Source organism: Penicillium chrysogenum (assembly GCF_028827035.1).
Source record: "Penicillium chrysogenum strain IBT 35668 chromosome Unknown utg000001l_segment0_segment0, whole genome shotgun sequence".
NCBI lineage: Eukaryota > Fungi > Ascomycota > Eurotiomycetes > Eurotiales > Aspergillaceae > Penicillium > Penicillium chrysogenum.
This window is the reverse complement of record NW_026622749.1, coordinates 8,520,307-8,538,293: the sequence shown is the minus strand read 5'-3', so window position 1 is coordinate 8,538,293 and position 17,987 is coordinate 8,520,307. Positions and strand designations below refer to the sequence as shown.

Here is a 17,987-nt window from a genome sequence, read left to right as displayed (position 1 = left end):
TCGTACTCCGTACATTTGCTGAGCATCATGAAACCAGGATGCAAGTTGTTTGTGTTTCAGGTGACGAGTTCACTCAGATCTGTTACTCTTTATGTACTCCGTAGTGGAAATCGGAATATATTTACAGAACAACAGACATATCGGATTCAAAGTTCCGGCACATTTCCTTCCCGGAACTCGACTCACTTTTGCCCAGACCCTCACAATTGAAAGATCCGCAAACCTACGAGCTACTGCCTTTCGAACCTTGGAAGTACATATATGCGGATTACATCGTAGACAGCGAAAGGTGGGGGAAGCCAAAACCGGTAGTTCCGATTGCCGACAGTCCTGAATCACAATATCATGGCTAGAGAACCTCATCCTCTGAACCGGCCCGGCCCCCAGAAAACCCAGTGAACATTGTAATTGTTTTCAATGATCGACCAAGTCTATCAAGCCGATATACCCGGTGACCACCCCTCTCCAAAACACAGATACGTACTCCGTACGGAGTACGTACTCCATATCTCACTCCTACCCCACAATCCCCAAGCGATACGCCTTGGGGAGAAAACCCGAAACCGCACCCGCAGGAAGCGATCTACAACTGACATCTCAATCTTCATGCCAAATCTGCCTTGATCATCGCGATCGCCCCTAGAATGTGATCCTCCGATATCGCTGTCGTCATGCGCCCCCCTCCACATAAGGTCGATCCATCACGCCATCTGGGGAAAGCTGACAATCTACGGAGTACACGAGACTACCTACTTATAGCCTTGCAAGCATGTTGACTTGAATTTACCGCCCATCTCATGAAAATTGGATTGGGATTCGTCACTCTCAGCATTCTTCTTCCCACTTCCCTTTCCGACAATGCTGATCAATCCTATTATTCTGGCATGCAGACCCGCGCACAGGGCGGGTACGTCGATCCTACATGGGGGGAAAAAGCAAAAATGAGTCCTACGGACAAAAAAAGGGCCAAGACAAAGAGATGAAATGCGAAACAGAAACAGGAAAAGCAAGGGAAAAGGGTAAAATAGGAAAACGAAAAAGTCAAAAGAAAAGAGTGAACGCAATAATGCTCGATTGGGAGCGTGGAGATCCCCCCGGACTCCCTCCGTTATCAGTCCGGAGCCTCGTTGTAGTCCGTGGGGAATTCCCTTTTCTATCCGAGCTCTTTCAGAATTGGGATTCAGCCCTCGAAGCCACATATCTTCTTAGTCAAGCTGTCGCCAGCGACCAGTGATATCTATTTCTAGTACCTAACGTTCGCTATCAACACCCCCGCACACCCCAGATCGTCACGCAAGATAGTGTCGGGGTTCGCGAGACAAGGATGAGGATACTTTTTATGTTACTTTATTATTCACACCCTATCCCCGGAGATTGGACTATTAATCTATTAATCAAGGCAGTGTATGAGTCTGAGTCTGGACGCGACCGTCCCTTTCAGGCCGCACCCCCTTGCTACATGGGACTCTGCTGAGCAGTTGCTACTGGCTGTCCTACTTCCATCACGGTGTGAGTCATGACGTGCTCAAGTCTCAGCTCGAGGAATATCCAAGCTGAAAGCGCCTAATAGAAAGCCAAGAAGGAAAAAAAAAGTGATAGGATAACTAACAACAGGGGATCGGCTCATATTTCGCGCTCCGTTTCCAATCGCCCTGCTGGCGCCGGGTCCTGTCTTTTGTCTTGCTGCCTGGAGACTGAAACCCTTTCCAACCAACTTCCCGAGCGAGGCGCCACCGGTCAGCAAGACAAAGATGTAATTTACCTAGGTGGTCTTGGATGCTTCAGTATATAGCCTATGGAGTACAGTTGTATGTAGTATGTTCCGTTGTGTCTCAAGGTGACATTTGATTATGCTTGGCAGGTCTCGATGCGGGGGAGTAGTCTCAAAAAGGGAGAATCCGGGGTAGACTTGGCCTTGGAGCAACATTCCACAAGATTTCATGGAATGACGGGGTGTCCTTTCGGGTGCAGTTACTCTGTACAGCGTGGGGTAGTTTACGTAGGCTACTGTGTTTCCCAAAAAGACACATATATGCTTTGAAGAATTCGCAGTGCAACCCTAATCAGCTCGGGGGTTTTGCATGTGATTACGTAAGGGGATTTCCCGATTCAGCATTCCGAACTTGGAAAGGCGTGGATTCTTTTAGATTCCTTTTTATCGACACTCACTTTCCTTATTGCCCCCCAATTCCGCCAAGGCGAGCGATCAGCGATCCACACCTTCTGGAACAAATCACCCCTGCGCCCAATTAGGGGCGCAAATGGCCTCACACTGATATCACCATATGCGGGGCCGTCATTCCGGAGTCCGCGATCAGGCCATTGGTGGAATTCTTGCCTTTGTCCGGGAGATTACACCCTATCTTACAATCTATGCTCTAATTTCCTGGAGAACATGTGATATTCTGGGGAATAGATAGCGTCAACAGGGAAAAGGAAAAAAAAAAAAAAAAAGGAGAAAGCAGAAGTCGAGGCGGGGCACAGAGTCCGTTACCGTGTCTAGTTCTCGGTGAAGCAACCCCCGACACTCCCCCCATTCCACCTCAATCCCACCCGGGCACCGACATACGTAGAGGGGCAAAAATTTTCTCGCTTTTCAACTCCACTGAGCGATTTATCGTCATTTCTCTTACCCCATATTTGCCTAACTACCATAATGCAACCCACTGGCGGAAGCCGGGATCAACTTTTGGAAACACAGTGCCCCTGTTGCTCGCAAGATCCACACTCCCAGTTTCTATGTAACTTAGGTCTTGGAGCACGCTATAACCAGGTACCATATGCAGTAGATCACTTAGTCCGAGATGAAGTAGATCCTAGCTTTGGTTTGGATTTCGAATTTCCAATCAGGGTAAGCAATTAACCCACTAGCTATGGAGTAGAGAAACAGGGGTAGACAAAGACGAGAAAAAGGTACAGAGTACTCCGTACTAAAGTTCTCTCTTTCAATCACACAGTGGCATCCGTGGCTGAACCATTTCGCCCCAAACACATACCATAACGGGCGAGTCGCCGAGATCAAACTAGGCGGGTTCTGATTTCGCTCGCGGGAAGAATCCGCTCCGAACCAGCTGCGCTCTCGCTAGCACGTGTATGGGGATTTTCTTGGTAATTATTGGATTATTGAATTATACGATTTATTACTCTATGGATTGCACTATTAAAAACCGGTACAAAAGCATAACTGCGGGAGCTCCGGACTCTGTCTTTCCCCATTAGGGTACCATGAAGCGGGGGGCCTAGATCTTACACGGGCATGATAGCTTGTGAGTTTCACATGTTCCCCCTTGTTCACATGCAGAGATCATGTGTTTATATTGTTGACTTCGGTTGAACCTGGAACGCGGGATGTGGAGGTTTGATAAGAGTGACTGGAATGCGCCCATATTTGCGTGGCTGCCTCGGTTTCCCCGTGTAGTTGCATGCCTCTGTATAATGGTAGGTACGGAGTACCTTGGGGAGTAGCGAGACTATGGCGTCATTGAAGGGGGCCATGTGTTTTCTCCAGATTTGTTGCCCACATTGATAAGAGAGATAGGAGAGTATTAACACGTCTTTGTATTGACCTGCCCAGTCCATAAGCACCATCTTACCTAAGGATGTTGTATGTGGTATATTACTATCACGAAAGATGACGACAGAAGCTCATAACCTAGACCATTCTGCTGCAGGTACCATACTACGACATCAGCCCATAGGGCTGGACAGAGGCAGCCCTCGGGTAATCTCGGAGGACGACATCGTGACATTCCAAGGTTCTCGCACAAGCTTATGGCATTTTTCCTAGTTGCGGGGCTTAGTGCCGATATGGGAATCTACCGGGACTCCACGTTGATCAGGGGGTGTTTATTTTATTTTATCGGAGTCAGGAAGAGGAAGGTATGCCATGTCTTGGCTATCCATTTTCGCCTGAAGCGTATTATAGACCGAGATATCTACTTTGTACGTGGTTTTAGACACTATAACGTACTACGGAGTACTCGATGGCAAATTCAAGGAAAGAGATTTCTTTTTTTCACGGAGCAAGCACTGAGTCGAGCATCGGTAATTCAAAAAGGGGTTCGGTGAGCCCTGAATTTCCTTTTTTTCCCTCCCCCTGTGTCAGTTCCCGTCTCTGGAGCGTCCCGATTTGCGCAACTTCGAAATTCTATCGGCATTGCCGTGCCGAGTCGGGTTCTTGATCTCTTTGCGTGTCGCCGGGCCGGTTTTTTCTTTCCCAGGGGCAACTTGTATTGGCTTGGTACTCCCCACACTGTCCGCACCTATTATTATCATTTCATACCGTATATGATGTATTGGGGTTGTTGTTTTTTTTTTCTAAGAGAAAAACTTCTGACTGCCGGACCACCCCCGAAATTCCTCCGAGGCTCGGAAGTTGGGAGTCTGGGGTGAGCCGTGGGATGATCTGGGATCCGCGGACGTACTACCCTTGCAGGCAATCCCCTAGGGCCTTCCCCGTCTAATAGTGCTGCAGATAATGCTTGTCTTCTATTATTATGTACTCCGTACTCCGTACCGTTGCAAGCCTCGGGATGAATGGAAGAGCCTCGGGATAACGGATGTTCCTCGGATATAGCGGTTAGGTAATTCTTGGGGCATATCCTGATTCTTCTCTGGGGTCCTGTATATCCAGTCTACTCCGCATGTAGCGGTGAGGCCCTGTGGAGTTGTCAGGTCTGTATGGCCAATTTGTGGAGATCTGATAAAAATTTGCTGTCTGGATCTGGTTGTGTGATCACTCGAGAAATAGTCCAGATTCTCTTTACCTCTTTAGGGGAAGAAGGTCACAATATTGGGGAGCAAGGACTTATAAAGGTGGATAGTAATTATTGAAAATAAACTCGATGGCGTCAAAAGCAAGCCGCTTTCAACCAACGATATATATGAAGTCCTCGTACTCCGTAGTCCCCAAACTATTGGAGAAGTCCACTTGATTACAACGTAATAAGCCTACGCACAATAGTTCTTATTCTTGCTACCAACGTCGACCCGAGTTGCAGATGCTCGCTTTAATGTGGACGAAAAGCAGCAGAGTGATTTCGTAGTCGCATAAACTCTCTAGGGTTGTTCTGATTTCATCTATAATCAGTTACTTCTTGGCCTCTATAAAAAGGCATGTTTGCAAGGTTTTATCCAACCACTTCGATCATTTCCCTTTTATAGAAGATGCGCGACGAGACCTGAAAGGTTACCAGAGATAGAAGATAGTGGCAACCTTTGGCATCGGAGGTTCATTCCATCGAGATACGGACGTATCATGAGTCTATGACACGCCGGCTGGTAAATTTCTTCTGTAATGACCAACTCTTGACTTGTTAGTTCTGCCATGTTCCAAAGGCTTCGTTTCTCGATCCCCGGATGCTATGAAGGGGACTAGATAACACATGACCTAAATATTTATCGTCTCGAGCTAGCTGGTTCGGCAAGCCTCATCACCTTTACAAGGTGCACTATGAGCGATCACTATAGCAACAAAGTCAAGGTAAATGGTACTTCATGCAAATACAGCCACAGCTCCTTTTCTTCTGTTCGCGCAGGACTAATTCTATGAATAGTATAGAGACGCATTCATGCAGAGCACCCCTCCCTACACACGGATATACCGCACAGCGATGATGGGGTGCCTGAAGGACCTCTACAACGCACTAGAGGTACAAGCTTGAAGGGCCGCCAGCCTCCTCCCCCGGACACCGATCTAAGAGGGTGGAGCCACTGTTGCCAGCTTACACCCCGTACCAAGTACGTGTAGGCGTAGGCCTTTGCGATCGCTCATAATTCACTTGTAATGTGTGTTGCAGCTTGAAGCTTCGCCCTGCGCGGAGACATTCTGTAAGGTAGTTGGTCACAACTCATGAGTTGCCGGGCGTTTGCCCTTACTGAAGCTCCAAGTCTGCTTGGAAGTATCCATGGATAGTCGGGATGCATCGTATACTAAATATGACGAGTACTGTATCATCTCCAGCCCAAGCAGAAGGGGCAGAGCTCATGTTTGAATGTCGGTATACATGACCTCACCAAAGCCATTCATCACACCTGGGAGCTATATAAATTAGTCTTGTCACATGTGATGCATTGGCCTATGTGTTACCTCCTATCGCTACAATAACACTGACTCTCCCATTGCTGTGCCCTTGACACAGGTCTCATTCAACAAAGAGCAGACCTGTCCGCCGTATTGTAGACGTTATATCCGATCGGACTCGTCTACACCGTCGAACCAACAGAGGGTTGCATGCAATTTCCAAACCGAGAGGGAAAGGGCTCATGAGAACCACAGCTATTGCCATAATCCCAGGCACAGGCGCACAATGCGACAAACCGCTGTGGGGCTCCGCGGCATGGTAAGATGAATGCAAATATGAAGAAGTGAGTACATCAACTATAGGAATTTCCTCCAGGGCCTTAGGAACAGCAATTCAGGTAGGCTTTGTTGTCACACCTGCGGGCAGAAGTACCCAATTGGGAAATACTCTCCGTTTATCTGCTTTCCAAGGTTCGCCTCAGGCACCAAACTCCAAGCAGGAATGACGTTTCTGCCACACCCGGCCGCCCGGGGAAACGAGAATCTCAAGCCTCAAGTCCAGACTAGGAGGACCATCCACCAAATCTACTCTATACAGCGAGTCCCTGTATGATTTGATCACATTAGCAGCCACTCAATCCGACTTCTAGACATTGAACAGCACCCCCGTTCCGATATCCCTCCAGCTTCGAGCTCCGGGACGCAATGGCACCCCCGCGCCAGCGCACCACAGCTATCGTGGATGACTCGAGGTCAGAAGCCTCGAGTGGCACGAGAGAATACCAAAAGACCACCAAGTCCCGCAGGCCAGCTGCTGCAAAAGAGAAAGCCTCAGTTACCAGCGCACCTGTCGTGGACAATCAGCACGCTGAGGAACAGCCCCGAGTATGTTTCATCCCGAAAGAGATTGATCAATCGCAACGCCACACACAAAACAGTCAAGTGACCATAAACTAACCCCCTTTTTCTTTCTATAGCTCCCCTGGACAGACCTTCCCCTCGAAATCCTACACTCCTACCGCCACGTCCACAAACTCCCCACGCCTTCCGCCTTTTCGAGCGACTACTCCCGCCTGATCCTCTCGCAAGGCATCGGCCTTCGCTCGCCAACCTCCCTCGCCGCCCGCCGCGCCCAATCCTCCTCAGCACAGAACCACTCCCACTCCCACCGAACCAACACCTCGGACTCCCTCTCCGACTCAACGCTGCGCCGTACCGTCGGCCAGGACCGCGTGAGCAAAGATCAGTTCGCGCTAGTTGTCCGGAAGCACTTTAACAGTGCTGGTCTCTCAGAACAGGAAACCATTGCACGGTTTTTGTATACTGTCCGTGAGGATAGGAGAGGGAGGCAGTTCCGGTTGCGGTTTCAGCCGTAAGGTGAGGAGTGAGTGGTCCTGGTTTAGTCTCTTGCTCTTTTCTTTCCCTTGGTAGCAGGGGAAACAGACTTATACAGGGCTTGGGATGGGGATAGGGCTATTTTACTCCGTACCCCGCCGTTCTGGTGTTAGCCCGTCCTGGTTGACGGCGTGATCGGGTCGGTGTGGTGAACATACACTCCGTGTGTGGTTTACTGTGTTGCCTTGCTTCGAAGGATCCGGTGGCTCGTTCTCTTGTGATATATTAAGATACCCATTGGCGTTCAGTGTGTTGATCTTGGTTGTTTTATTTTTCTTGGTTTGCTACTTGCGGGCTCTCTCTCTTCTACTATGTATACTTTGCATATCATATAATTGTATAATTGTGCAACACGCAGCTACACTGCTCTACTGTGTCTTCTTCAGGCCAGGAACGTTCTGCATCTCTATCACATGAGATTACTCTGGTACGGAATAGTCGACTGTATGGAGAATAACTCCCTAGGTACTAGGTATGCACTGGACCTGCCTCTCGGGCACCACGCATTATACACCTATATCCATATGTCAATCAAGTATTGCTCAACTGGACCTTCAAACGGTTCATCACAATCGAATCTCACATACGATAACCATGTACGCCTATGTGTACCTACATATGCAGAAATTATGTAGGTTACAAGCGTGCGTCATTTCAGTATCGGGAAGATGCAGAGCATTGCGTCGAAGAAACGTTAGATTGAGAACGAAGGAGCTACTTGCTAGTGTATATTTTTTTCATTTCTCATTTACATGAAAGCACGCATGTCCTCTCCAGTAAGCACGGAGGGCAGAAAATACAGAGGGATCCAACCCGAAAGCGAGAGCAGGACAAAATCACCTAAACGAAGCAGTTCAGACGAAGTAACAAAAAACCCGCGAAATACCAAAGAATCAATCAAGGGCAGCCTCAAAGCAACATATGTCTCCCTTCTAGATGCAGGCTCCATGGTCAATTTTGCCAACTAGGTCCAACCGAATCAAGCCGATTCCACCCACCATTAACAAGTATTAGCAATATCTCAGTTACTGGGCAATCAAGCTTATTTCCAGGCGTTAAGACCAGCCCATGGGTCGGCGGAGGAACCGGACTGCGACTGCGACTGTGAGGGGGTCCTGTGGTGCCCATACTGTCTGCTCTGTGCATAGCCACCAGGACCAGAAGGGTATATACCACCTGCTGTAGGAGGGTAGTTTGTCTCTTGGGGGCGCGGCGGAGGCGGAGGCGGGATGTAGCCCTGGGGAGCCACATAGTGCGAGGGCTGAGGGCCAGCGCCAGGAGCCGGCGTGCCGGAATTTGGGTAGCCGCCGTACGGGGCAGGGGTTTGGGAGAAGAATTGCTGACTCGGGGGTGGGGACACGGGGGTCTGGTAAGGATATGCCATGGGGTTGTAGCCCTCGGATAGGGGAGCTGCGGCGCCTTGCTGGAAATGCTGGGTTTGGTAAGTTCCTGGACCACCTCCAATGTATTGCCCATAGGGCGCTGGGGACTGAGAAAGGGGCACCCCTGGCATGGTGGGCGGGTAGCGGGGTGATGGCTTTGGCGATGGACCGGTGGTGCCATACGCTGGCGTCTGAACGGGCGGGGGTGGTGACTTGACTTTCGAGGGTGGTTTTGCTGACCCTGTGGAGGGTAAAGTTGATGGGTTTTGGGGCTCCGTTGATAGGCGCTCCATAAGCTGCCGCAGCTTCTCTCGCTCGCGATCTTCTTGCCCTGAGACACCGCGGGACTGCTCGCGGTTTTTGTTGAAGGCTTCGGCATTTCTGCGGATACTGTCTGCATTTTTGCCCATACCCTTGTCGCGCTCAATTTGACTAAGAAGCTGCGCACCTTCTGACCGGCGGTTGTTGATGAAGGTTTCGACATTCTTGCGGAGGCTGTCGACATTTTCACCCATGTCCTTGTAGAAAGTTCGTGCTTGCTTGATACCCGACGAGAGACCATGGAATGCTTTGTAGACCTTCTTGTATCGAGCTAGCACGGAATTGCGTTGTTTTGTTATAGACTCGTACTTCGATTTCTCGGATTGAAACCTTCTGTCTTGACGAAGGTCATCGTGTATCTTGTCGAGTTCTTTCACTAAATATGATTGATTGTAATTCGCCTTCAAAAGCCTGTTTTGATACGGCAGGAACTTTTCCAATTGCTCTTTGAAGAAGTCCTGTTCGTGGCCAGTAATCTTTTTTAGGTTGAGGAGCACGACTTTCCGGAGACGTTTGGTGTTCTCATCGTGGATCTAAAGCACAGATAGTCAGAAGGTTGTCGTGGACAGATACACTACGATACTCACCGCAGATCTGAGGTCATTGAGCAGTTTGAACCTCTCTTGGTCCACAAGATTCAGTTTCTTTAAGAAGCCCTCCACTTTTGCAATCTGCTCTGCAACAGAGGCTCCCCCCTCATCATATACATCATCTAGCAGAGTACCTTCCGCCGGACTGGTGACACCGTCCTTGCTCTTGCTCTGCTTCGAACGGATTTTGATCAAGGCTCGCTGGAAGAGAACATCGGCCTCATCTGTTTCGCCAGCAGACCGCATCTCGTCGAAATCGCTCTCATACTGTCGAAGTGTAGAAGACAACTGGGAATCACTTGCGCTGGCCTCATTGACAGTATCTCGATACGATCGGACATCCCCCCGAAGTGTGGTATTGAGTCGGGAGCTGGGCTGCTGGCCCCAATCTGCTCCATACTTTGATCGCATCTTCTCACACACACTCTCTTCCAGATCCAACTGCTTTGAGCACTGGTCTAATTGGGACAGCACTTCTTGCTTGCGAGTCTGCAGCTCGTCGAGTGCCCTGTGGAAGGAATTGTGGCCAGCAAGTTCTGAACACCAGCGACAGAACTCCTCGTCTACTGACACCCGGTTCATGCCTCCCTTCAAGATATCGAGAGAGCCTGGAAGTTCTAGGACGGGCAAGCTAGCTCTCATTTCGCTGCTGGCAGTCTCGGCTTTTTCATCCTCGGCTCGAAGCAACTTCGCCTTTTCTTCGGAGTAAAGACTGACGATCTTAGTTACCTCCTCAGGCTCTAGCTTATCGAAGATGTCTGGCCCAGTGATGTCCTCAATATCTTGTCCTTGGTACAATTCGCTGAACTCTAGCGGCTTGGCAGCAGTAACCCTGGCAACTGGTGAAAGACCAGCCTCGTTGGGGACTGGCTGGTGGTAGATGAAATCATTGTCTTTGGCCATAGTGGCAAGTAAGGCTTGCACATTTGTTTGATTATGCTTGATGAGGTCCAAGAGCTTTGGGCCGGACTCTGCCGTCAAGTTGGTGTTCGCTGGAGGCGACGAGGGGAATGCCTTCGCCCAGCTTAGTGCAGTGCCGGACTGCTTATCAGCCATCTGTAAACGAGCAATAGCAATCCCATGAGATTCACTCTCACTGTCTGTAACCGCCTGATAGTATGATGCTACCGATCCCATATGTGCTGCCTTGGCTTGTACAACAATCGTCCAGACCTTGTCAAACACATTCTTGGCGACGAAATTTTGCATTATCTCGGCAGCCTGTGAGTAGAGGTACGCTGCCTCTGCAGCTAGCTTGGCCAGGAGAGCAGGCTTTCTCTGATCTGCCACTTGTTTCTCAAAAAATACCTCTTGGGCTTGAGCTAGTGTGACATTTATCAGTGTGTTGATGGTTTTTCCGTCCATGTCAGTTGATGGCGGATTTGCAAAGTGCGTATTAAGATATTTGAACATTCCGGCAGATGCCTGGAAATAATGATAGGCGGTCTTGAGGCCGGTATCGCCGGCCCGGCTCTGATTGGCAGCATGGCAGGACAGGATGGCGGAGAGGTTAAATAAAACGGATGCCTTTTCGAAGGCCATGGAGAATTGAGAGGCAGACGTATGAGTGAAAGCATCGTACCTAGAGGACAAATCTGTAAGCATAAGTGAAACATACACAAGAAAATACCCTACCATGTGAATGAGATCCTGACTTCGCGGTCATTGACGGGGAACCTAAGGTCCACCAGCTCCAGTTGAGCGTAGTATCGGTACAACAGATCACGACTGATAGCGCTGTCTTTCCCTACGCCCCTCATGTCCTGGCGAAGCCGGTTGAGAGTCTCGCATTCTTGACTGTATTGCTCGGGGTCCTCATTATAGTGCCCTCGAATGTGATCCTTGAGGGGCTGAACCCAATCAATCTCGTTGGTCTGCTTCAACGGACAGGAGAGCATAGGTGACTGAGCCATTGTCGGATGGTTGTCAGGAGCGATATGCTCCCATCCAACAGTTCGAAAGCTGCGCGAGAGGGAAAAAAGCGTGGGGCAGGGATGGTCAGAAGCTCCGTGTCTGAGGGGATCGGAGTCGAGGCTGTGGGGTAAGGGAGGCGGAACGTCAGCGCCTGATGGCCCTTAGTGTATCAATGACGGCGGCCGGTTAGGGGTTCCTCAATGCAATCGGTCTAGAAGGTGGTGAGATAATGTGAGAATTCTTGAGAAAAGAACAGATTTGCCTAGAGTGTTGAAGTGTTGAAGTGTTTAAGGAGGGAGATGTGGGATGTGATATCCGTGACCGGGCTCAATGGACGCCAAACCCCAAAACAACCGGACAACTACATAGAGACACATATTGAAAACAGCAATTGAACTGAACATTTGAATCTTGAGTAATACAAATTAATAGATGGATGAGAATGATCACAGTGCAGTCAGAAGTAGAGAGCTTCTTAAGACATCTATCCCTCGATAATACTAATAATACTAATACACTATACTGCGCCTAGGACCTTGGCAGAACAGGTCCACAATATCGCCGGCGCTATGACATGGGTGAGGTAAATACAAACGGATATAGAGTACATAATGATTTACAATTTTTTTAGCTCGACTTCTTCGAGCTATCCTTGCTGGCATCGCTGTCAGCATCCTTGTTTTCCGTGCCCTTGTTGGAGTCTTTGGGATCTTTCTGATCAGCCTGGGATGGCTTAGAGGAATCACCATGCTTCTCCGTGAGTCGATGCCATACAGACTTCAGGAAACCTTCGTTTTTGGCGGCGTCGTTGGTGCTACTAGAAGCAGAGGAGCTATCGTAATTAGGTTAGTACAAGATCCAATATTCACGATGAACTGTGCACCTTACCTATCCTTGCTGAAATTCATTGTCCGCTTCGCTGTCTTATCGTTCATCTCGTCGGCGAGAACCTCCAAAATGGTGCGCTGGTTGCCTGTCAAGTATTTGGGCATGGCAACCTTGAATTCGACCTTAAGATCGCCATTGGGGGTGAAGCCGCGAGTTCGACCACTAAGCTTCTTCATGCCCATCCCTGACAAAGTAATCCGGTCACCTGTACCCGTACCAGTGGCGACCTTGACCTTCACTTGGTTGTCGAGAGTTGGGATTGTCACCTCACCGCCAAGGACGGCAGTAGTGAGGGGAATTGAGGCTGTATAGAGAATGTCGGACCCGGAGCGGCTGAAGCGATGGTCTGGGGCAACTCGAATGGATACGTAAAGATCACCAGGCTGGGTGCGAGCACCAGGCGGAACAGCTGTTCCAGTTGGTGGGGAGTCACCTTCGCCGGTCACCCGTAGACGCATGCCATCTTCGACACCGCCGGGAATATCGACCTTGATAGTCTTGCGCTCTCGGACCACGCCATTTCCGTTGCAGGGGCTGCACTCTGACCCTCGGGGAACAGACATACCGGCACCTCCACAGGCGTCACAAGTGGCGGCGACTTGGAAGCCTCCTTGCATAAGATGAACGCGGGTACCTGTGCCGTTGCACTGACGACATTGGGATCGTTTGGCACCAGACTTCAATCCGTCACCTTTGCAGGTTCCGCACTTGGTCAACGGCGTGATGACTATTTCCTGAGATGTGCCCTTCGCAGCGTCCATGAACGAGATGTTTGTTTGCACCTCAATGTCTTCACCGACCAAAATCTGTTCCTGGAAAGGGTTGCGCCCACCCCGGGGCCACGGCGCGCTCCTCCCGTGAAGGCTCCAAAAAGATCCTCAAAGTTGATGTCGCCGGAAAAGCCCCCGCCAAAGCCACCACCGCCGCCGAAACCGCCGCCAAAGCCATGGAATCCTCCCGCACCAGAGAATGGGCTGCCCCCAGCATTTGGATTGAAGCCGCCATTCTGATCGAAAGCGGCCGAACCATACCGATCATAGTTCTCTCGCTTCTGGGCATCGGATAACAATTCGTAGGCTGTCTGGGCTTCGGCAAACTTGTCTTTAGCCTGGGCATCCTTGTTGGTATCCGGGTGGTACTTCTTGGCTAAGCCGTAGTAGGCCTTCTTTATGTCGCCGGCGGATGCTTTCCTATCCACGCCGAGGACTTTGTAAGGGTCGGGAACGGCCGCAAGAGGAGAGGTGGTGTGGAAGGCCTGTCGATAGAAAAACATATGTTAGCAAATTTCACCCTAACAGCCCGTGGAGACGACGTACCCTAGCCGATATCACCAATGATTCCTTTTTCTTGCAAATGCCCTCCCGGAGACGCCTAGCCGGGGAACCAGAGACAGCTGCATGGTAGTTTCTTGTTTGGGTGGATGAGTTAACCCTATTGCCGGAAGTCTGCTTAGGGCATTGTCGCTGGGTTCGCAGCAGGCGCGCGGGGGAGAGCCGCGGCCTTGGGAAATGCCGTGGATGGATTCATGGATAGTAATAGCCGAACGACGGTGGACGGCAGTTGTGGTTGCCAGGATGATGCGAGATAGATATGCGAGCGAAAACGATCAAGAAAAAGAACGACAATTTGAACAAGAGAAAGAATGGTTTCAAGAGCACCAATGACGTTCCAAACCAAGTCAAGCTACTCTCCGGATCACAGAAGCTTCGAGTTCTCCGGCAGAGAGAAGTTTCTCGGAAAAACGTGTGGCCGGACGATGATGAAAGAGTTGCTTACCGAAGCAATAATCGGGTGCTCCGACTACGGAATTCCAGCTTCCACTCTACCCCGTTTGTATTTAATACTTATTGCTGTCCTTTTCGAGCTGTGCCACGGGCTGTCACGGTTCTTCGCTCTATCTTTTTTATTTCCTTCACTCCATTGCCCGGGCGCCCACTTCATCATCAAGGAGCATGCTCCGCGGCCAGACCCTCCCCTGGAGAGCTGTACTCCATCAAACGCCACGACCTCTTCTCCGACGGCCATTTCTTGCTTCGCCGAGATACAATGCAACCTTTCGATCAACACTAGCTTCGGTCCGTCTTGGTGACTCTCTTCCCTCGTCTTCCCGCGCCTTTTCTGCGAGCTCCATTCGGCGGAGAGAGAAACCCCCACCCGAGGACCCTAAAGACGAATCGGAAAAGAAGGAAGAGCTCGAGACCAGTCAGGACGATAAGGAGACGGGACGAGCTCCTGAATCGCGAAGGAAGGGAACCGACTCAGGAAAGAATGTCCCTTCGGCAGATCAGGTAGCTCCCGTGCGGAGAAAGGACCGGGCATCTGATAAAGAGCGCGGAGTGGAAGAGGAAGGTAAGAAAGAGGCCAATGTATCAGATGGTAAGGGAAACTCGAATGACACACCTTCGCCCATCCCACCAAGTGATGGCCCGGCCGACTCCAAACCCAGCGGCGCGAGCAGCGGTGGTAATGGCGGCAATGACGATGGTGGTAAGAAGGGCAAGAAGGCCTCGGGGGAAAAAGCTTTACAAAAGCCGGCAGTTCCGGACGTTTACCCGCAAGTGATGGCAATTCCCATCGCGAAACGCCCGTTGTTCCCTGGCTTTTACAAAGCGATCACTATCCGCGACCCGAATGTCGCCGTTGCGATCCAGGATATGATGAAGCGAGGCCAGCCGTACGTCGGAGCATTCTTGTTTAAGGATGACAACGCCGATGGTGACGTGATCGAGAAGTTGGACGATGTTTACGACACTGGAGTTTTCGCTCAGATTACCGCCGCATACCCTCTCCGTGGAGAAGCTAGCGGCGTTACAGCGGTTCTCTATCCCCACCGGCGTATCAAGATATCGTCGCTACTTCCCCCTGCAGAGAAAACCAAGGCCGCTACACCCCCACCCGCACCTACGTCAGAAGACAAAACGACTGAAAAGCGAGGTGATGTTGTGGCCAGCTTCGAAGAAACCGCACCCGAGCCAGCTCCCAAAGACCATTACGAACCCACATCCTTCCTGAAGAAACACCCAGTCAGCCTCGTCAACGTGGAGAACTTGATTGAAGAGCCGTTTGACAAGAAAAACCCAATAATCCGCGCTGTAACCAGTGAAATTGTCAATGTATGCAAAGAGATCGCAACCCTAAACCCCTTGTTCCGCGATCAAATCTCGGCATTTTACACCGATCAATTCCCAGGAAACCTCAGCGACGAGCCGTCCAAATTGGCTGATTTCGCTGCCGCTGTATCTGCCGGTGAACTCCACGAGATGCAAGAAGTTCTTGAGACAATGAACATCGAGGAGCGTCTCCCTAAGGCACTCGTTGTTCTAAAGAAGGAATTGATGAACGCCCAACTCCAATCTAAAATTACGAAAGATGTCGAGGCCAAGATCCAAAAACGCCAGCGCGAGTACTGGCTGATGGAGCAAATGAAGGGCATCAAGAGGGAACTCGGCATCGAGTCTGACGGCAAAGATAAGCTTGTCGAGAAGTTCAAGGAGAAGGCTGAAAAGCTTGCCATGCCGGAAGTTGTCAAGAAAGTCTTCGATGAGGAGATCAACAAGCTGGCACACCTCGAGCCTGCTGCATCCGAGTTCAATGTCACTCGGAACTATCTAGACTGGCTGACCCAAATCCCATGGGGCCAGAAGAGCGTGGAAAACTTTGGCGTCAAGAACGCAGTCAGTGTTCTCGATGAGGACCATTACGGGCTGAAGGATGTCAAGGATCGTATTCTCGAGTTTATTGCTGTTGGCAAGCTTCGTGGAACTGTCGAAGGAAAGATTCTTTGCCTGGTTGGCCCACCCGGTGTTGGAAAGACCAGCATTGGCAAGTCGATAGCTCGCGCTCTGAACAGACAATACTACCGGTTCTCCGTTGGTGGCTTGACCGATGTGGCAGAGATCAAGGGCCACCGACGGACTTACGTCGGTGCTCTGCCTGGACGCATTATCCAAGCTCTCAAGAAGTGTCAAACCGAAAATCCTCTAATCTTGATCGACGAGGTCGACAAAATTGGGCGGGGCCACCAGGGTGATCCGTCCTCTGCTTTGCTCGAGCTCCTCGACCCCGAACAAAACAATTCGTTCTTAGACCACTACATGGATGTTCCTGTGGATCTTTCCAAGGTCCTCTTCGTCTGTACGGCCAACGTGACCGACACTATCCCTCGGCCATTGTTAGATCGTATGGAACTCATCGAATTGTCTGGCTACGTGGCAGATGAGAAAATGGCGATTGCTGAGAGATACCTTGCCCCCGCCGCTCGGGACGTGACTGGCCTGAAGGATGTAGATGTGAAACTTGAACGAGATGCCATCGAGGAGCTGATCAAATCATACTGTCGTGAGAGCGGTGTCCGTAACCTGAAGAAGCAAATCGAAAAGGTCTACCGGAAGGCAGCATTCAAGATCGTCCAAGATCTAGGGGAGGATGTGATGTCCGAAGAGGCCGCCCTCACCGAAGCGGGCAAGGTTGCCCAGGAAGAGTCGAAGGGGCATGAGCCAGCGGATCCTGCGCAAGTTCCGGTTGAGCCAGAGAAGTCGACCACAGAGATCCCTCGACTGGCCCTCAAGGTCCCTGACAGTGTGCATCTTAGCATCGGCAAGGGAACATTGAAGGATTACGTTGGACCTCCTGTCTTTACTGCCGACCGCCTCTACGACCAGTTCCCTCCTGGTGTCACCATGGGTCTTGCATGGACTAGCATGGGTGGCGCGGCTCTGTACGTTGAATGTATTCTGGAGAACGCATTGAAACACGACTCACGCCCGGGACTCGAAATCACCGGCAACCTGCAAAATGTCATGAAGGAGTCCACTCACATTGCGTATTCCTTCGCCAAGTCTGTTATGGCGCGACAATTCCCTGAGAACCAGTTCTTCGAAAAAGCCAAGGTCCACTTGCACTGCCCTGAAGGCGCTGTTCCGAAAGACGGTATGTGAAACTTTTATGCGATGGTTAACAAGTCGGCGGCTAACCATTCCAATAGGACCCTCTGCTGGTATCACCATGGCTAGCGCCTTGTTGTCTTTGGCTCTCAATCACTCCCTTGAGCCAACCGTTGCCATGACCGGAGAGTTGACTGTGACTGGTAAGGTTCTGCGCATTGGAGGCTTGAGAGAGAAGACCGTGGCTGCTCGTCGGGCTGGGGCCACAAAGATTCTCTTCCCTGCGGATAACACATCTGACTGGCTTGAGCTACCCGAGGTGAGCCATAAAACTATCCATTCCTAGTGGTTATATTAGCTGACTGTTTTCTCTAGAACATCAAGGAGGGTATTGAAGGCCACCCGGTGAACTGGTACTCGGAAGTTTTTGACCTTCTCTTCCCAGGTCTCGACCATGAGGCTGCCCGCATGGTCTGGAAAGAAGCATTGGCCAAGCCCGAGAAGGGTAGCCACGAGGCCAATGAAGAGTAGCATGCTTGATACCTTTTGGTTTTGGGGGAATTCCCCTTTTGGGTAATGTCGTATATACCTG

General features: G+C 50.5%; 4 protein-coding genes across 4 annotated transcripts; 2 read left to right on the top strand and 2 right to left on the bottom strand.

The window, feature by feature from the left end:
• Positions 1–6,727: 6,727 nt before the first annotated feature.
• N7489_003362 (uncharacterized protein) lies at positions 6,728–7,398 on the top strand (the record flags this gene model as incomplete). Its single annotated transcript, XM_056709117.1, has 2 exons — positions 6,728–6,907; positions 7,000–7,398. 2 exons carry the CDS (start codon positions 6,728–6,730, stop codon positions 7,396–7,398), a joined length of 579 nt encoding a protein of 192 aa, XP_056573419.1.
• A 1,061-nt stretch (positions 7,399–8,459) lies between these two features.
• Positions 8,460–11,623, bottom strand: bro1 (putative signal transduction protein BroA; the record flags this gene model as incomplete). The annotated part of the gene is made up of 3 exons (XM_056709116.1): positions 8,460–9,653; positions 9,708–11,292; positions 11,346–11,623. The coding sequence occupies 3 exons, from the start codon at positions 11,621–11,623 to the stop codon at positions 8,460–8,462; spliced, it is 3,057 nt and encodes a 1,018-aa protein (XP_056573418.1).
• A 628-nt stretch (positions 11,624–12,251) lies between these two features.
• Positions 12,252–14,011, bottom strand: N7489_003360 (putative mitochondrial DnaJ chaperone (Mdj1); the record flags this gene model as incomplete). The annotated part of the gene is made up of 4 exons (XM_056709115.1): positions 12,252–12,456; positions 12,513–13,318; positions 13,345–13,767; positions 13,829–14,011. Coding segments are annotated over 4 exons (1,617 nt in total), but the record flags the coding sequence as incomplete, so codon positions are not given.
• A 453-nt stretch (positions 14,012–14,464) lies between these two features.
• N7489_003359 (endopeptidase La) lies at positions 14,465–17,926 on the top strand (the record flags this gene model as incomplete). Its single annotated transcript, XM_056709114.1, has 3 exons — positions 14,465–17,441; positions 17,497–17,714; positions 17,771–17,926. The coding sequence occupies 3 exons, from the start codon at positions 14,465–14,467 to the stop codon at positions 17,924–17,926; spliced, it is 3,351 nt and encodes a 1,116-aa protein (XP_056573416.1).
• Positions 17,927–17,987: the final 61 nt, after the last annotated feature.